The sequence below is a fragment of the Bos indicus genome, chromosome 25, assembly GCF_029378745.1.
Source record: "Bos indicus isolate NIAB-ARS_2022 breed Sahiwal x Tharparkar chromosome 25, NIAB-ARS_B.indTharparkar_mat_pri_1.0, whole genome shotgun sequence".
In the NCBI taxonomy this organism is placed as follows: domain Eukaryota; kingdom Metazoa; phylum Chordata; class Mammalia; order Artiodactyla; family Bovidae; genus Bos; species Bos indicus.
The window spans coordinates 1,050,472-1,069,618 of NC_091784.1; the positions used below are offsets into that span (position 1 = coordinate 1,050,472).

At 46.6% G+C, this 19,147-nt stretch overlaps 1 protein-coding gene and 3 pseudogenes across 1 annotated transcript; 1 reads left to right on the forward strand and 3 right to left on the reverse strand.

The window, feature by feature from the left end:
- Nucleotides 1-979: 979 nt before the first annotated feature.
- On the reverse strand, nt 980-2,664 carry LOC139179664 (transmembrane protein 230 pseudogene; annotated as a pseudogene).
- A 62-nt stretch (nt 2,665-2,726) lies between these two features.
- On the reverse strand, nt 2,727-4,923 carry LOC139179667 (liprin-alpha-1-like). Its single transcript, XM_070779308.1, has one exon. The coding sequence runs from the start codon at nt 3,782-3,784 to the stop codon at nt 3,548-3,550; it is 237 nt and encodes a 78-aa protein (XP_070635409.1). The 5' UTR covers nt 3,785-4,923; the 3' UTR covers nt 2,727-3,547.
- Nucleotides 4,924-8,626: 3,703 nt separating this feature from the next.
- On the reverse strand, nt 8,627-15,911 carry LOC109578042 (liprin-alpha-1-like; annotated as a pseudogene).
- Nucleotides 15,912-17,269: 1,358 nt separating this feature from the next.
- On the forward strand, nt 17,270-18,687 carry LOC109578043 (cyclin-G1 pseudogene; annotated as a pseudogene).
- Nucleotides 18,688-19,147: the final 460 nt, after the last annotated feature.

The window sequence follows — 19,147 nt, forward strand, 5'->3', positions numbered from 1 at the left end:
AGACGAGGCAGTTTAAAAACTTTTAGACCTCTGAGCGTAGCAAATGTACCTGATTTTCTTCTGGGTATAAAGAGAAAAAACAAAAAACAAACAAAAAAACAGTGTGCTGGGGGAGGGATGCAGCAGGGAGGAGGCAGACACATATCAGAGTCATGATGCCCAGCCGGTCTCCCTCCCGCACCAGGCTGTGCCGCCTCCTTCTGGGCTTGGGCAGGGGTGGGCAGGAGCTGGTATGCGAGGAGGTGGCAAGCAGGTTGAGGGAGCTCACTGATTTAAAACAACGGAGGCTGCCTAAGCTCCCCCTGCCCTCCCTGCTCTCAGTCTCCTCAGCCCACTGCTGCATGTTCTCCTTCTCGTCTTCGATCAACCTAAAATAGAATAAAGCCCATCATCTGCCTTTGTCAGCAGAGGAACGTGTCTGGACAACAAATTTGGGCTGGCATTCTGTGTCATGATTAGCAAATTCCAGAAACAGTTGCTCAATGAACATCTCAGCCAAAAGGTTCTACGTTTCCTCTTTTGAATATTCTCAAACTTAGAATAACTTAGCGTTGAGTCTTACAAACTGGCCCTGATCATTCACGCTTGATTTCACTTATTTACTCTAACATTCTGAAGGGGCCCTGGTGGCAACTCTCTTTCCTGTGAGGAGATACCTCAAGTTGACAACCCTTACCTCCCCTGCTCTCAGGGCAGAGATGCACGTCAGTACCTCAAGTCTTTTCCACTGGGAATCAGGAACTCTGTATAATCAAAACAGCAATTCACGAACAAGCTGCAGTTTCTAAACACAAGTCTCCAGACCAGATGAAGTGCTGAGTTGATCTTTTTTTTTTTTTTTTAAGGTTGTATATATACAAACGCATCACTTGATGAGGTTCTCCACCAGCTTTGTGTGAGTTTCTGGATTCATGTCAATGTGCTGCATTAACCCAGAATTCACAGTTTCTGCTCTTCTCCCCTAATGTGTGGTGGATGATTTTATATAGCAGTTTGGTGTTTTTTGTTTTTTTTTTTTAGATTTTGACATTTTAATTTCTTTTGAATACAAGTCACTTTTTGCAAGCTAGGAGGCAGATCAAGCTAAGCCAGTCCAGTCCTCTAGAGATCCAGGCCAATTCTTAAAATCTTCAGCAGAATGACATTAATACAAGGTGCCAACAACGGGATTATAAACTCTAAATAATAACCATTTGTCTACATTTTTTCCTTAGGAAGCAGCCAAAAGTCTAGTCCATAAAGCTATGATATAAGAACATTTTGATCTACATAGGACAAAATGATCCAAATTATTTGCTGGCCAACCTATCAGTAGGCCAGATCAGAGCTGGCCAAGGATTGGTGTACAGAGAAGAGCATTTACATTTTGAAAATTTGCTTTGAGGTTTAAAAAATTCCTAGTTGTTGTTAATAAGAAAGCAAGTAAAAAATATTATAGATGCACCACACTGATATTTGATTGTGCCAAGGTCTTCCACTGGAACACAAAGTTAAAGAGTATGGGGACAAGACACTTATTTTCAAAATAAATTACTTAGTAATAAGAAATCTGACATATCGCATTCTTCCATTTCCATAAGAACATTCTGACCATGAGGACTATTTAAAAGAATGCTCAACTCTAAAAAGGGTGGTGGCAGAACACTTTCCACTACAGAATAACCTCCCACTTTCCCATACAATTAATTGCTATTCTCCCATGATGCATATTCATTTGGAAAAACTTTGTCAGGAGCTTTTTGCCAGGGCCAGAAAATGAAAAATAAGAGAATGCCCAAATGACAGTTACTTGTGAGCTTAGTTAACATCTTTCAGGATGGACCCATAAAATCTGGCCACTGTTTTGTTAAACATCTGCAAACTGCAGAACTCCTTAGCCCTTAGTCATAGTTTCTGCTCAATGTCTTAAAGCTGGGCTCAGTTCCATCTGTGACTCTTTTCTTCAGGGCTGGGGTGGGTGCTAGTCATCAAAGTCTGGAATGTCATCATAGGAATAACCCCGGTAGCCTTTGGATATATAGTAGGCGATGCGCAGGTGGTAAAATCCTGGCAGGAACACCAGGATGCCAATGATCAGGACAGGAACGGCCCAGTCTGCCCCTACTTTGCTGATATAGCCTGCCAGCAGAGGGGAGCCTATGATAATGAGAAAGGCGCCAGTCAAAAACAGCACTGTAGGGAGCACAATGGCCTTATAAGGGATCTTAGGAGGGCTTTTCTTAACCTGAAGGTCAGTGTAGCCATCATCCGTACTAGAGAGTCTGGAGTATTTCACTTTGCTACTGGGAATTCCAGTAGCCAGGTTGGTACGAGACGGCATCATAACATGCTAACACAGGTGAATTTAGATGGAAATATCTGCTTTCAGGAAAGCAGCCAGCCGTGCCCCGGGAGGGTGAATGCTCCACACGGAGGACTCCAGCCTTGACCGGCAGAGAACGCAGTCCAGGCCACGCCGCAAGCCTGAGGCGAGCGCCTATATAGCAGTTTAAATACACGATTATGCAAATAAAATGATTTTCAAATTAAAATACAAGATTCTTACAGGAAGTAAACTCTCCAGCTTCACTTCTACTCATACATCTGGAAAGTTTTTCACTGTTGATAACAAGTTGATGGACAGAATTTACCATTTACATCAAGTCAACTTGTCGCATAAGGAAAAATCACTTTTACCTGACAACTTGCTGTAAAATAAAAATATTAATATATAACCATACCATACTTCCTGCAGGGACTCAGAAGGACCATCTTTCTGAGCTCGTCTGTGCTCAAACACGGCCCACAAAGCTGTCTGTCTCGGCGTCAAATGGGCAGGTGATACCACCTGTGTTTGCTGGTTGTCCTGTTCACCCCCTGCCTTTCCCCCGGCCCCCGTGCTTGGCCGACAGGAACGGGCACCTCAGCCTGGGCTGACGTGATGAGAACAGTCTGAGCAGCAGCTCTGCCTGGTCCTGTGCAGGGTCACCAGCCTGCGGCCACTCTGAACGTGGACTTGGGACACGGGCATAGCTGTGCGGGTGTGGCACCAGGCAGGCCTCGGGGCCCCCAGCCACCTGGCTGCACCCAGACCCAAGGCCCCCCGCTCACCACGAGGTGGGCCTTTGGATTCTATCCCGTTTTGAAAATTGTTATAACTGCCAAGATGGTGTCTAAAGAAAACATCTTAAATATACTGATGAGATGAGAAAAACTCAAACACATGTCCTTGGACCACTGTCTTACAACAAGCCAATCTTCACACTGCATTAAGTTAAAAAGGAAAATGCAGATCTGAGTGGGAATTTGCCAACCCCAAAACCCCAGCTTTCACCAGGTGGCTTTTCACCAGGAGGATCCACGGGCCACAGGGGACACCACCTCGGCACCTCACCCATCTTGGGGCTCAGAGCTGAGGGGGGACACCCCACAACGCCCCCCCCCACGGAGTGCTGACACCACACCATGGACAGAACGCCCTGGCTGACCGAGCTCTGTAATCAAGGGCAATCTCAAAACTGAAAATTCTTGAAGCAGACCTGAGGTCAGGTTTCTTACTATAGAACACTCAGATGTCCCTAGGAGAAGACAGCTCCTCAGAGAAACCGAGTTTCTGGGGAGCTGAGTTCACGATCACCCACCGGATCTCTTCCTTGATGGCGTCCAGCTGCTCCTGCAGCATCACAGTCAGAGTCTTGGCATCGGCCTGCCCGCTGGGCGACAGCTGAGTGGCCGAACTGAAAAGGTTGACCCTGTCGCCCTCGCCGTCAGACACACCCTCGTCACTCTCGAATGCCTGGGCCATGTGGGCCAGCACGCTGGCTTGCTGCACGCGCTCCCAGTCCTGCTCCTTCGGGGTCTGCACCTTGCACGAGAGGACCACGTCTCGTCAGCGACATTCAGGGCAGCTCAAGTCTATCAGGAACTGAACCCAATTTTACATGGAAGCCCTGACTCTGGATAAATGGGCCATGCTCATGAGACACTGCCATCTCTTAAGCGAGCAGGACTGAAGAAATGGGCAGGGGGACAATCCAGTTCCTAGATGGCCTGGTGACACTCAGGTCTCAGCATGGATGGCAGGCAATCCTGTAAGGTTATTCACAAGGGTGGGCTGATGGAGTCAGAGACAGAAACCGAAAATTACAAAAATACATCCATGCCTCCATCAGCCAGGCTGGAGGAAAATAAGAAAAAAGAACCCTTCAGCTCGGCAGCCGCTCGGTCCCTATCAGCAGTCATCTCTGGTACAGTTCACCGAAGAGTGTGCCGTCCTCGCAGGCTCCCAGTCCTCCGTTTCCCAGGCTGGTCTGAACACCCACAGACAGGAGCGAGTAGGGGCAGCCAGGAGACAGAAGGGCCAGCCCCCCTCCGTGGCTCTCCTCTCGGGGCACAGGCCCTTGGGCTGTTCTGGGGGATGGCCCCTCACACCACAAGGGCAGTACTGTCATCAGAGACACGCAGAAGAGTGCCTGCAGGGCCCCGTACCGCCCTCCGGCTCTCACACCTCACACCCTTCTCTCTGCAAATGTCCCCCCTGCCACACTGTCACCCAGGTCCTGCCTTCTTTCCCAGACATGACCTCAAAGGAACTGAGGGGCGGCCTTGAAGTGCTGGCTTGCTGGCTCCCTGTCCCCTGTGGCCAGTGCCCTCGCCTCCTGTCTTCATCACGACCCTGCCCCAGGGCTGGGCTACCCGCTTTGCTGGCTCCAGGACCACCTGCCATCATTCCTGCTCCGCTCCAGCGAACCAGCTGCCTATGGGTTCACCCCCATCAGCCCGGTCAGCATGTCCTCTCCCTTCTCTCACCTTCCAATCGCACAAGGGGAACCAGCAGATTCCTCCTCTAGGGTTCCCTGCAGCACCCACTGCGGGTCTCTGAAAGCTCCCTGGGAGTGGCCTCTACGGTCCCCCTCCCCGCCTGGTCTCCAGCTCTCTGCCAGCAGGCGGTGGGTGTGCCCCACTCTGCAGGGCAGCTCCCTGGGGGTTCAAGGAACCTATGTTACCAAGCCCCCTCCCCTGCTTGCCCTCCCCCACATCCCCCCCCAGCATGTCTCTCTCTGGGCTCCAGGCCCTGCCCTCCCTGGGGTTATTCCTCAGTCCCTTGAGCCCCTTCTCAACCTTGGAATGTGGGGTGCCCCACAGCTCTACCCTTGCACCCCATGTCTCTCCACCAGCACCCGCCTGGTGACTTTACCGTGCTTGTGGATTTAAATGCCATCTGTATGCCCACGACCCCAAGTCCACCCTGAGCTGAATGAGTCCTCTCCCGGATGCAGGCCGGAACACTCAGCTGCTCTCCTGACATGTCCCCGGGACACCCCATGGGCTTGTCCACCTCAACAGGGCTGAGGCCCAGCTCTTAGCTCCCCGCCCCGGCAGCCCTCCTCACCTCAGGAAACAGGCTCTGGCCTCGAGCTGCTGAGGCCTGAGCCCGGGCTCCTCCCTGATGCGGCCCGCTCTCTCCCTTGTCCCCGCTGGTTGACACGACCCTTTTTCTATCTCCGAGTGGCTACTTCTCTTCCTGCCTCCGGGTCTCTGGTTCAAGGTCACCCTCCTGGTGTCACCTCGCTGGCCACCCTGTTCACACACGATCATCATCATCATCAAGTTGCTCAGTAATCTGCTCGCCTCATTCACAAGCCAGGTGATTCCTCCCACCGCAGTCAATGGCAAGTCATGTCTCAGTCTCCATTCATGTAAAAAAGACTACAGGTCATTAACCTTCTGCGACTCTTCAGAAATATCACTGTCACTGTCTCTCAGGCCTCTCAAATGAATATGCTCAAATATCAACTGGTCGGCCCCCTACTTCCAAACCTCTGCCTGTGGTTTTGAGTGTTGTCAATCCTGTGACGACCACTCCGTGGTACCAAGTTTGACCCTAAGGAACGATGCTTGTCTCTTCCCTCTCGCTGGCCACGAAGCTACAGGCTCCTTGAGATGCAACCATGAGCAACACCCAGTCATACTGTCCACACACCAGACAGGCCCTTGTCACACTCGACAGCGCTAAGGGGAGCTGCCCGGGGGAGCAGCCTACCTGTGGTGGAAGGGAGCCCCTCGCAGTCTTGTCTGGTCCCCTTCGGCTCTCAGGGTTTCCAGGTTTAGAATCAGCTGGTCCTATGAAACAGCAAATGACACAGCCTACACTGCTTGCTTTCTGGATGTAAAGTGACTTGCACCAAAATGTGCAGAACAGGTTACGTGAATAGGTATTAACTCTGAACATTTTAATTCTGAGAAAATGTTCTCTAAGAGTCCCTAGCAAATATAAACACTCAGAACGATATTAACCCTTATAAACCATGATGAGGAGGAAGTTCCATCTCAGGTGTAGGAAAGGTTTCTCTGGAGGAAACATGGCAAGCCATTAAAAACGATGAAGTCAGTAGAGAGAAGCTGGACTTGGGGCGGGGGTTTGGGTCAGGGGGATACGACTCAATCTATTGCCCTCGCTCCCCTCACTGCTTTAAACTGTCTCCATGGAGCTCACCTGCATTCCTCACATTCATTCCTCTACAGCCCACTTCACTTGCTCATGGGGTAAAACAAGTCAAACGGGCCAAGTTTGTGAGTCACTCAACTCAACCTGGAAGCTCTGTGCTGTCGGCCACGGCAGTCACTCGCCTCATGCAGCCCCTGAGCACGTGAGACAGGCTGGTGCAAAGCCCGATGTGGAAATCACACAGAGGATTTCAAGACTCATGGTGAAAGAAGGACGTCGAGTAGCCCGTTGGTTTTTAGGAAATTTTAGATTGTGTAGGTGGCTCGTATTATCTTTCTGATGCACAGCACAGTCCACGTGAATGGCTCACGCTTTGTCTGAGCTTTTGGGTGATCCCTGAAAGGACTACTCAGAATTCTGAACCACACACAACAGCCACACACTCTAAATCCATCTATAATGCAAACACATTCAGTGTTCAAAACCAGAAGTGCTATACGTGTTATAGCAGTGGATTAGCCATAAGGAAAATGGAACTCGACTTCTGCTAAGCATCTGCTCAAACTCATGTCCACTGAGTTGGTGATGCCATCCAACCATCTCATCCTCTGTCATCCACTCTCTTCCTGACTTCAATCTTTCCCAGCATCAGGGTCTTTTCCAATATGAAAATTCATATTAAAAAACTGGAAATAATTACCTCAAGCAATTTTTAAATGCAATAACAAAGTTGCCAAGTCTGTGTTTTGTAAGATGACCATCAATTTCAAGGTTTAAAAAGCTGTTTTAGGACCTACTGTATTAAAAAAAAAATGGAGAGAAGACAAAAGAATGGTCTATTTGAGATTGGCTCTGTATGAGAAATTGCTGAGACTAATTGACGGGACGGGTCATGGGTATTTATTATACTACTCCATCCACTTTTGTGCATGTTTGCAATTCTCCATCGTAATACATTTAAAAAGTTTATTTTCTGTTAAAGCAGAGTCTTCTCCAGCAACACAATTCAAAAGCATCAATTCTTCAGTGCTCAGCCTTCTTTATGGTCCAACTCTCACACCCATACGTTGCTACCGGAAAAACCATAGTTTTGAGTATATGGTTTGTCATATATGGTTTGAGTATATGGTTTGTCGGCAAAGTGATGTCTCTACTTTTCAATATGCTGTCTATGTTTGTCATAGCTTTCCAAGGAGCAAGCATTTTTTAATCTCATGACTGCAGTCACCGTCTGCAGTGATTTTTGAGCCCAAGGAAACAAAACCTGTCACAGCTTCCACAACAAGGCATCGGCATTCAAAGATTTTTAAAGCAAAACAAAAGTTGACTTTGAATTGGCTTAGTCTAGTCATAAACAGTATCCTGATATCAACAGCCTCTGAGCAGCAGTTCTGAAAGTAAGGAAGAGCACCCCTGATCGGGAGATATTGAGCTCTCTGCCTAAGCGGGGAGGGCGCCTCACCGCAGGTCTCACGATGGGAGTCAGAACCACTGCCCCCTGGAAGTCCGCCTGTGAGGCTCTGCAGTCCAGGCCCAAGAACACAGGTATGGTGGGGACAGTACTGACACGTGAGGCTGGACCCGGGATCCCCACTCCATTTCCTGGATGGTCTGTATTGCCGTGTGGCCAACCTTTCCAGGAAACCTCTCTCAGGACTCGGTGATGCGAGCCTCCACCATCACCCTTTCCTGACGCGCCTTCTGTTGCAGCGCAACTGCGGTTCTCCTGTCTAGAGGCAGCCATCCTACACACACACCGTGTCTGGACCAGCAGTTTGGCATGTGGGACTCCAGCGCCACGTCCGAGGCAAGCAGGCTCCACACCTGGGCGCCATGCCTTCAGTTTCATGGGCCCCGGGCTGGCACCCCCAGGTTTGTCTGAGGGGCAGTCGTGAGGTCCACCTGTATCCCAAGCAGCTCCCCGGACTGGCAGGTCAGAGCAACAAGCAGCCTCTTTGAACGTCGGGACGCCCTGGCTCCTGCCCACCGCCTATGGGCCTGCTCCCAAGGAGGTGGGTGCCCGGATCAGCAGATGGGGCCACACATGCACACACTCGGCGGCAGAGAAGGGAGCGGTGGAGAAAGGCAGGACTGGCCCCCACCCAAGCCACGTCTCCTGCCCAGACGCCGCCTCCCCGTCAGCACAGGCACCCGCTGCAGCTCCTTGTTCTTCTCCAGTTGGGCCTCCATCTGGCGCAGCCTATCCTCCATGCTGCCATGTCTGTCTCCCGCCTGTCGGCCAAGAACAGCATCAGCTCCTCTCGCAACGACCCTGTCCTGACAGCACGCGGGCTGTGATCACAGGGGCAGCAAGCGGGCCATGCTCTGTGCGAACCACGGGCCCCGGGTTCGTGTGGGGCATGCCCGCACACCTGCTCACGCAGCCTGTGCAGCTTCGTGTGTGACACATGGCTCACGGAGGGTGCTGGTGACCAGCTCGTGAGAGGAGACGTGCTCCCCCCTGCCCCGGGACCCACACCCATGGCCACTGCGCCCCCTCCTCGGACTGCCTGTGGCGAGCCAGCACGGGCAACAGGCAGTGGCAAGTGCGGGACGCGCGAGGCACACATTCTACCTTCCTAAGCTGGGAGGGAAGTTCAAACCCTTTAGCCTCCTTAGTGGCAGAGCTTCCGGAAGGCAGAAGGTCGGACTACAAGGCCGACGGGGGACGGACAGCAGAGATGCCAGGGGAGAGGAGAAACCAAGCCTGGAGAGGAAGATCACAGGCAGAAGGGCGCCCCCTGGCGGCTGTTAGTGACCCTGCTCTGGGAGGGTCTGCGAGCGGCCAGCCAACGGACGGCCCCTCAGCTGCTCTCTGAGCTCCGCGCAACGCTCCCAACAGCAGGGCCAGGACAACCCCGGCCCGACTCTCCATCCCCAGCCAGTGCCCACCGGCAGCGCGGGGCAACACTTTCCCACGAGAAGGACATGGTGGCTGGCTGGCTGGCTGGCTGGCAGTGGGGACGATTCCCCCAGCAGTGCCACATCCCTGGGATGTTTCTCATAAACCATGACCGCCGCAGACACCACCGCCAGAAACATCATGATTCCACATGGTCACATAGCTTGGGCCTGAGGATCTGAGGGTGAGCAAACGCCACTCGACTTGTCTGACCGCCGGTATCACTGTCACACATCCCTTCAAGGAGCGGAACCTCAGAAAACTCGAGAAGATGGCCAGGCAAGCTGCCTCAGCAGAGCCCACACAGCATGCTCCCATCTCTCCGAGAGAACGGGCTCCACAGACGTCACCAGACTCGCCTGAGTGAATCAGAAGCAAATTTCCGCATCATCAGGAACACATTTGACAGGGAGTTGCCGGGGGGCGGGGATGAACCAGGAGACTCGGGTTGACATATATACAGCACTGATACTACACATAAAGTCAACGAGTGAGGACCTAGTGTACAGCACAGGGAAGTCTACTCAGTGCTCTGTGGTGAAGCAAATGGGCAGGAAATCTAAAAGAGAGGCAGATAGATAGACAGATAGATAGATAGATGACTGATTCACTTTGCTGTACAGCAGTAATTGACACAGCAGTGTAAAGCAACTATACGCCAATAAATGAATGAATGGATGAATGAATTTTTACAAAAGGAGCACACTGGGCCCCCTAGAACTTGTGGAAATGAGGAGCCCACACCCAGGGTGCGGCACAGCGTCAGGGCTGCCCTCATGTTGGTCCACTGCCAACGGACCGCCTGGACCAGGCCTCTTCTACCCCAGAGACCTCGACGCAGAGGTGGGGAGGCAGCCAGTTGTGGTCTCTCCAGTGCTCTGTTCTTACTCACACAGCCATCCCAAGGCTGAGATCACCGGGAGAAGAAGGGACCCACAGTCCACCTCAGGACAACAGACACAGCCACTGTCACTCACTTCGTGGATGTCCCACTGCAGTTTCGTGTTCACGTCCTCAAACTTGAGGAGGTCCTTCCTGGCTGTGTCCAGGTCCTCCTCCAGCTCTGCACGTGGGCAGAGAGGGCTGCCAGGCGCTCCTTCATCTGGCTCTGCTCCTGTGACTGCTTGTCTATGACTTCCTGAGCGCGATCATCTGAGCCAGGTCCTCCTCGTGGCTTAGAGAGCTGTCGGAGGGTCTCTAAAGGGCAAAGGAAGCCTTAGACAGCCTTGTTTTGAGAAGGAAGGAACACAGCACTTCCGGGCAATCTGTGAGGTCAAAACAAAGCACTAGTGTACAAATACAGGACGGCTGGGTGACTGGTACCTTCCTGTCCAGGGCCTTGTGGTGCTCAAACAGCAATTTCAGCACCCTGAGCACCTCCACCTCGCTGGTCATGCTGGCTGGGGACTGTGCCTGCGGCTTGCCCGCTGTCATCTGAAGGGACGGCACATACCAGGAAACCAGGCACTCCAGGTGCTCCAGCAGCAGCTGCAGGGCAGGGCCAAAGGAGCACCTTCAACCTCATGCTTGACTTCAGGGCCGATAACTCCTTTCAGCTTCACACTATAGCCGGAAACATGCTAAGGCATGTTGGAATCCCATCAGTTCAGTCTAAAGTTAAGAGCGGACTTCCCCAGGGGCCCAGTAGTTAAGGCTCCACACTTCTGCAGGGGTCATGGGTTTTAATCTCTTATCAGGGAACTAAGATCCCACACAAAGTGTAGCATGGACAAAAATATAAATTGAGAACTCCCCTCTCAAATGTACTAAAATTACATTAGCTCCCATCATAAATTTGAAGCAAGGTATGAGAACCCCAAACTGATCCATCCTGGTCTGCTCAGTGGGAAGATGTGAAAAATGACTTGAAAATCAGACAGAGTTTAAAGATAGCAACACGGAGGCTAGCAGTGACCCCCGTGGGGCAAATGTCAATACGTGAGAATCCCCCTACTGACCCTGGTGTTGCTTCTTTCCGCTTTCAGCTCAGCAATTTCTTCTTCTTTAAGAAGCTGCTCCCTGCATATTTTTAGTTCTTCAGTAGGAGTTGGAAACTCCTAGAAAACAGTTAAATGAGAAACTAAATGCAAGCATAAATTAAAAAGAGATCAAGACTATGAAGACTGACCCTGTCAAGTCTCTCCGGGCTCCACACAAAGGATCTCCTTGCCCTTCCAGAGAAGAGGGCGTCCACTGACCCCAAGACCACACAGACCACCACATCTCAGACCGACCTTCCGCCTCCACCTCGACCTGGCAGGCACGTGGCAGGGGAGAACCTGGAATCCAAGCCTGCCTTCTCAAGACCCAGGGACGTCTGAGAAACTTTCCAAAACATAAACCTAACAACAAAGTGGATAAAGAGATTCTTAAATGACACACAGACCTAGAGCCACTTGGTAGAGTGAAGAAAAAAGGGAAGGTCTACAAGGCCACGAGGCTTTGGAGTGTTCCTCTGGGAAAAAGGCAGATGGCACCCCAAGGCCATCTGTTAGCCTGACTCCACTGAAGCCACCCAGTCATTCAGTCAACTGGTTAAAATGTTAAATTTATGTTATATGTATTTTACCACAATTTACGTGCACACGGGGCCATCCACGTGGTGAACTTGCTCAAACTGAACTACACGGAGTCTTTTGTTCTTCTATTTTTCTTTGCAGAAATAGAAAGATCCCGGGCTACATATCCCCTACTACATACTGAGTGTCCAGCACCCAGAACAGTGCCCAGCACTTGTAAGAGGCATGTAGTAGACATGTGTAGCTATGAGGGTGTATGTCATACATGTAAGCAGTAGGTACCCATCATTAAAATACTGGACACATTGCTCTATGCTTTGTAAGATGGGAGACATTAACAGGCTTAGCCTTTCTACTTCAGGGACTGACTCTCTAGCTCTATCCTCATGCCCCAGAGACTCCTCCAGCCAGTGTATCCTTTCTTTGTAAGAAGGCAGACGTTAAGGGGCTTAGCCTTTCTGCTTCAAGGACTGACTCGATAGCTCAGTCCACGTGCCCCTGTGACTCCTCCAGCCAGCGTTTCCCTTCTTGTGGGGCCCCCACCCATCCTCCACGTGGCACCTGCACAACCTCTTACAAGGTAAACTGCTGGGGTCGATCCTGCCCACTAAGGCCAAAACGCCCTGGCCAGAAGGGCCCACAACCATCCTAACAAAATGAAACACAACCCCAATGCTTCACTGGGTGAGGGCCAATCCGACGGGTGTAGTCCCTGGCTGCTCTCACCTTGTTGAAGTCCTTTAATGGACTGGAACCTGGTGGTCCGGAGTCAACAATAAGAAGGTAAAGGAGAGAAAGAGGCTGATATTCCTTGATTTACACAGAAAGCCAATAAAGCCCCTGACACGGGACTTGCTCTGTTCACGGAGGCCTCAGGCGCCCTCTCGATGGAATGAAGACACAGAGTGCCTTCTCGAGAGGGTCTTAGAAGCCCGGGCAGGAAAGTGAACTCAGAGAGCCTCTGCGCTCCAAGGGATCAGCCTGAAAAAGAGAGAGAGAGAGAGAGAGAGAGAGAGAGAGAGACGGGGACCAGAGCTCTGATGGAGCAAAGGTGTTTTAATCAACATGGTGTGGGCATATATACTGTCTTACAAGGTAGTTATTCTCAGCAAAGATAAAGATTAAAATTCCAGACTTAGAAAACATAGGTGATCCATATTAAAGAGAGAGAGAGTTGTAAACAATCACTTTTACCGTATGGTTCACAAGAAGGAAGAGGGTACTTATCACTGTATAGAAAAACTAATGAAGGAAATGCCTGTATTCTTCAGCCCCCAGGAGAGGCTTGCCTCTCCTCTTAATTCCTGAGTATTCAGGAATTAATAAGAAGCAGAGAATTCCTGATGCATCCAAAACAGCACACAGGAAGCCTCCTGTTAAATGCTTCCTGACAATTCCCCCTATTTTATTATATTTGTAAAAAAAAAAAAAAAAAAAAGGTCTTGACCAAATGAGTTTGGTTAGTATTAACCAACCTTATAGAAAGGCAATGGTAAACAACAAATATAATTATCAAGACAATCACCAAAGCTACAGTTCCAGACCCAATACTGTGGGTAATACTTTGAAACCATCCTTGTGGATCTAGCCCAGGTAATTTGTTCAGCTAAAGTTTCCAAATTAGGGGAAGAGGGCAGATTTTTAGAAAAAGTTTTAAAGATTTTCTTTTACAGTAATTGTACATTCAGAGAGGCATTATCATGTATATTTTGTAAATGAAATTTGATTTGTTCCCAGTTGTAGGCACTATGATTGAAGTGAACAGGAATAACACAAAATTGAGTAGCTTAAAGAAATAGAGGAGTTAATACAAGTATATAGTTTGCAATTAATACAAGTTACAGAATGTTAAAGTCTTATTAAATTGTAAACTTTCTATGGCTATAACAAAAGGAAGTGGGACACAGGCCTGTATAAAATACGACTGACTGTAGCGAAAGAAATAGTTACTATGACCACGACTGGTCCCTATGACATGTCCGGTCCAAGTTCCAAGTTCTTCTGTGCTCTGGTGCTCGCACCAAGTTTCCAAATGGCCCATTGTTCAGGCCCACTCTGTTTATGGAGGACGATCTTAGGAGGAGGTGGGGCTAATCCATGGTCAAGTCACTCAAGAAGTCGTTTGTCATAGTAATGTTCCATCATAGTGTCAGTGACCTTCCATATCACACACAGTGTTGTTAATATCATCTGAGCAGTCAGATAACCACATACCATGGGGTCCCCAAGCAACAATTGTATGATTAGCCACAAACATTGATTTTCTTGATTGGTTTGACATTTGTGCCAAGGAATGGGAGTATAAGTAAAGTTTTTATAAATAAACCCTTTGCTTAATGTTCTTTGTTTTTTCCCAAACTCTTTCCCTAAAGTTTCAGTAGTATAAACATGGTTTACAGACAAAGAAAGGGCAGTAAATAATCCAAGCAGTGTCTGAAAGTCTTCTTTTGGAGGTAGGATGAAAGCCCAAATTCGTCAGCCCAAATTTGTCGGCTGACATTTATGCACAATTTTGCTGGGCCCGTGCACAAGGGAAGGACTTCATAGCCTAAAGAAATATTAACTAGTTTTCTTTCCTGCCCAGGGTGTGAAGGCCCTTTCATGTACTAGGGAGAAAGCATATGTATAGAGTCATTAGTTGAAATGATTGGTCCTCTCTCCGTCCATTCGACCACCTGTAATAGAGGGGGGTTGGGTATTAGTCTGAGCTTGAGCAGGGGGAGGTATAGGCCAAAAGACTGAGCATTGCCAGGAGAATGTACTCAGGACTCGGAGGCAACCCCTGTTGAGAGACCAAATTTTCAGCTTGATTACTAGGGTTTTTATTTGTCTCCAAGTGGGGAGATCATCGGGGTGATGCTGCCAAGGGTGGTGCTTTCTGGAGATCTTTGGAGCAGACATAACCCATATTGGAATTTCTTCTTCCTGGGGTTCTTGTTTCATCTCCGTTTTGAATGCTGGGGGCCCCCTTGGGTTGAATCTTAAGAAAAGGTTAAAGAATTTAAAACAAATAAAGCTGTATTAACAATAGTTATAGGTTTAGAAAATATGTTGGAATCTAGTAAAGTCTTCTTTAGATAAGGAAGACAGTAGTGTACCTGTGTATTCTCCCTTTTTTAATTTTTTTATTTGTAACAGTGTGTGATGTGTTTGACTATGTCTTGTGTCTGGATTATAAGGAATACTTGTAATATGTATAATAGGAAAAGATTGTAAAAATTGTTTTAAGTGTCTAGAAATATAGGAGTGGGAGTATAAACAATTCTAGAGGTAAATCTATTTTGATGCGATTAAGAAATTGTTTTGTAATTTATTTTGCACCAGAGTTCCTCTTGTGCCTCTTGAGAAAGTCAACGAGGGCTATTTAAATCAGGATCTCCTTTTAAAGTATTAAATAGGTTAGTCAGTTGATAATTAGCAATGCCTAAAGAAGGTCTAATCCAATTAATATGACCTAAGAGCTTTTGAGGAGAAGACAATGGCAACCCACTCCAGTACTCTTGACTGGAAAATCCCATGGATGGAGGAGCCTGGTAGGTTGCAGTCCATGGGGTCGCTAAGAGTCGGACAGGACTGAGCGACTTCACTTTCACTTTTCACTTTCATGCATTGGAGAAGGAAATGGCAACCCACTCCAGTGTTCTTGCCTGGAGAATCCCAGGGACAGGGGAGCCTGGTGGGCTGCCGTCTATGGGGTCACACAGAGTCGGACACGACTGAAGCGACTTAGCAGCAGCAGCAAGAGCTTTTGAAAATCATTTAAGGTTGATAATTTATCAGTACGGATCTGAGTTAGCTGGGGAGTAATGCGTTGCCTATTAACAACGAACCCCAAGCAATGGTAAGGTGTAGAGGTTTGAATTTTTTCAGGGGCAATGATTAATCCAGAGTTTTTTAAGCATATTTGAGCTATATCTAACATGTGTTGAGTTTCTAAGATACATGGAGCCGAAAACAATATATCATCCATATAGTGAATAACAAGAAAATTAGGAAACTGCTTTCTCACAGGCTCCAGGGCTTTGGCTACGTAGTACTGACACCTGGTGGGAGGATTCACCATCCCCTGTGGCAGTGCAGTCCATGGGTACCGTTTACGAGGCCCAATATGATCAGGACAAGGGAGAGAGAAAGCGAACCTCTCAGTCTAAAGGGTGTGAAGGTATATTTAAAAAGCAACCTTGTAAATCAATAATAATAATATGCCAATTTTGAGGAATAGTGGTAGGTGATGGGATTCCTGGTTGTAATGTACCCATAGGTTTCATAGATGCATTAACTTTTCTAAGGTCTGTTAGGAGATGCCATTTGTTAGATTTCTGTTTTATGACAAAAATAGGAGAGTTCCAAAGAGAACAAGATTCCTCAATATGCTTTAATTCTAGTTGTGTATCTATAAGTTCCTTAGCCGCCTGTAATTTCTCTTTCGTGAGGGGCCACTGCTCTGTCCAAATAGGCTTGTCATATTTCCAGGTTATTTTAATAATTGTATTGTTTGTTAAATGAGCAGTTGCCCCCAGGAAAAATGTGGAATGTATATCTGAGTTTGTCTTATATCTTTTTATTAAAAGCATATATCTTAAAAAAAAAAAAGCATACATCTTACTTTTCCTTAGCAACTATGAAGTGTCTTGTATATTAGCATTTTATAGATTGGTGAATATATTTATTATATCATATTATAATATATATTTATTATATACATAAATACATGTTTATATTTATATCAATATATTATACATTATATAATATATTTATTAATAGTTTAAAATATCTTTAGTTTTTATGTAAGAAAACTTTTTGTTAAGAGGAAGTTAATGTTTAGTAATTAATGTTTTAAAATCTTATTTTATTTGGAAATGACCTAGCTATTTAATAAACTTTTATTATTTAGTTTAGTACAACTCTAGAAATTTAAGTTATCCCAATCCTAAGAGATTATTTTAGATTATAATAACATATTATAATAATATTCTATTAAAAATAGAATCTAAAAGTTTTTATCTCATTTATATATATTATATAAAGAGTTACCTTTTTGTTGACAAATTTAGTTTACCTTAAACCTAGGCATAATAAAAGTATTATATAACGTTGATGATTTAAGACATGTCTTAATTAGATTAGCAAACAATTATATTTAAATTATATTTAATTTATATTTAAATAAACATTATATATATTTAATTTTTCAGTTCACGTGAATTTGAATTTAAATAGAGCTCATTCTAAAAACAAAGCTGGGGGCTCCGAACTGACCCAGAGAAGGGCAGTGTCGTCTCGGCGGCACTGCAGAAACCCCCACCCAAGACGGCTCCCCCTCCCCGGGCCTGTCCCCTCTTGCTCGCGAGTCCTCTCGCCTCGTAGGCCTCTCGGGTCTTATATCGTGGGGTGAGGTGAGGGCAGGCCCGGGGAGGGTGATTACCGCTGAGGAGCTGCAGTCGCAATCAAGGTACAGCCCAAGCACCTTGGGTGTGTTGGACTAAGCTGCTTCTATCTGGCTGTAAAATCAACAGAAGAGGAAAGGAATGTCCCATTGGCAACTGACTTGATCCGAATAAGCCAGTACAGGTTCACGGTTTCAGACTTGATGAGAATGGAGAAGACTGTATTGGAGAAGGTGTGTTGGAAAGTCAAAGCTACTACTGCCTTTCAGTTTCTACAGCTCTATTACTCACTCCTTCAAGAGAACGTGCCACATGAAAGGAAGAGTAGCCTTAATTTTGAAAGACTAGAAGCCCAACTTAAGGCATGCTACTGCAGGATCATATTTTCTAAAGCAAAGCCATCTGTGTTGGCATTGTCTATCATCGCATTGGAGATCCAAGCACAGAAGTATATAGAGTTAACAGAAGGAGTAGAACGTCTTCAGAAACATTCCAAGATCAGTGGCAGAGATTTGACTTTCTGGCAGGAGCTTGTATCCAAGTGTTTAGCTGAATATTCATCGAACAAGTGTGCCAAACCAAATGTTCAGAAGTTGAAATGGATTGTTTCTGGGCGTACTGCACGGCAACTGAGGCATAGTTACTATAGGATAACCCACCTTCCAACAATTCCCGAAACGGTCCCTTAATTGGATGATTACAGCAACAAAAAACTTCTGAAGCCTTTCTCCACAATCCTGAGCTGTGGATTCCATAATATTATAACGGATTTAAGCTGTGAAGCCTCAAAACATTACAACTAGATTAGCATCGGTGTTCTCAGATTTGGGAAAACTGCCTAATTAACATTACCCTATAGTGGAATTACTCAAATTTGAATTCACCTATGAAACATACAAATCAAAGTAACAGTATAAATGTGAAATGCAAATGACAAGCCTGGAAAGGTAAACTGTGAATCTTCTTTTCTAACACTGATCCAAGTTTCTATATTGGGTCAATATATTGTATTTAGGTGGTGTTTAAAAAGGGTAACCTACTTAAACTATGAGGTTTACATCAAAACCACCATTTCACAAATGCACTTTTTAAGGCACAATAAGGGTCACTATTCTAGACAGTGAGAATAGTTAGTTTCTTGGCACCTATAATGCAAGTAATTATTAACCCAGAGATGTGGAACTTACTGCTACATAGAAATCACATTTAAATTTGAGGGCATTTATGTAAAGCAAAACTACCAACTCATTAATTTTGGCATGTTATCTTTAATATTTTTCTAGAAAACAGGTGATGTTTTTATCCATGATTTTAAAAGTTTTATATAAAATTTACTGCCTCAGTCTAGTCCCATCAAGAAAATTAGTTTTTACTGTACTAGTAACTCAAAACAAATTAGCGTCACTCTGAAAACTTTTTAACACTCCATCAGTTTTTACTGAGGACTGTTTTTATAAAACTTGGTTCTAACTTAGAATTTTGCTTAAAAGGAAGAGAATATACTTACATTAATTGCCCCTACAGTGTGCCAAAAGCAAGTATTAGGAAAGGTAAGTAGGCATCTTCATAAGTATAAGGTTGCTGAGGTGTAGTGTTTGGAGATCTACAGGGTTAAAGTGTTGCAGAGAGTTACTCAGTGCAGTGTGTAGCCTGAATCCATCCAGGATGGCTGCACCCAGTTTTGACATCATTTTATGGCTATAGAGGCATTAGAAAATGAACCAAAGACCCACAGTGTATCTCATACTTGGTAAACCATGTTTTATGGATAACTTTACAGTTTTCCCAAAATACTGATACATTTCAATATTTTGAATACATCAGTGTTAATTTTGAGTTGCCAGAGGTAACCTAACCAACTCCCATTATGTTTTGGTACTAAGGGATATACCTTTCAATAAAGTTACTGAAA

Excerpts from the sequence above, each read along its gene's own strand:
- LOC139179667 (XM_070779308.1), bottom strand. The coding sequence starts at position 3,784 with ATGGCCCAGGCATTCGAGAGTGACGAGGGTGTGTCTGACGGCGAGGGC.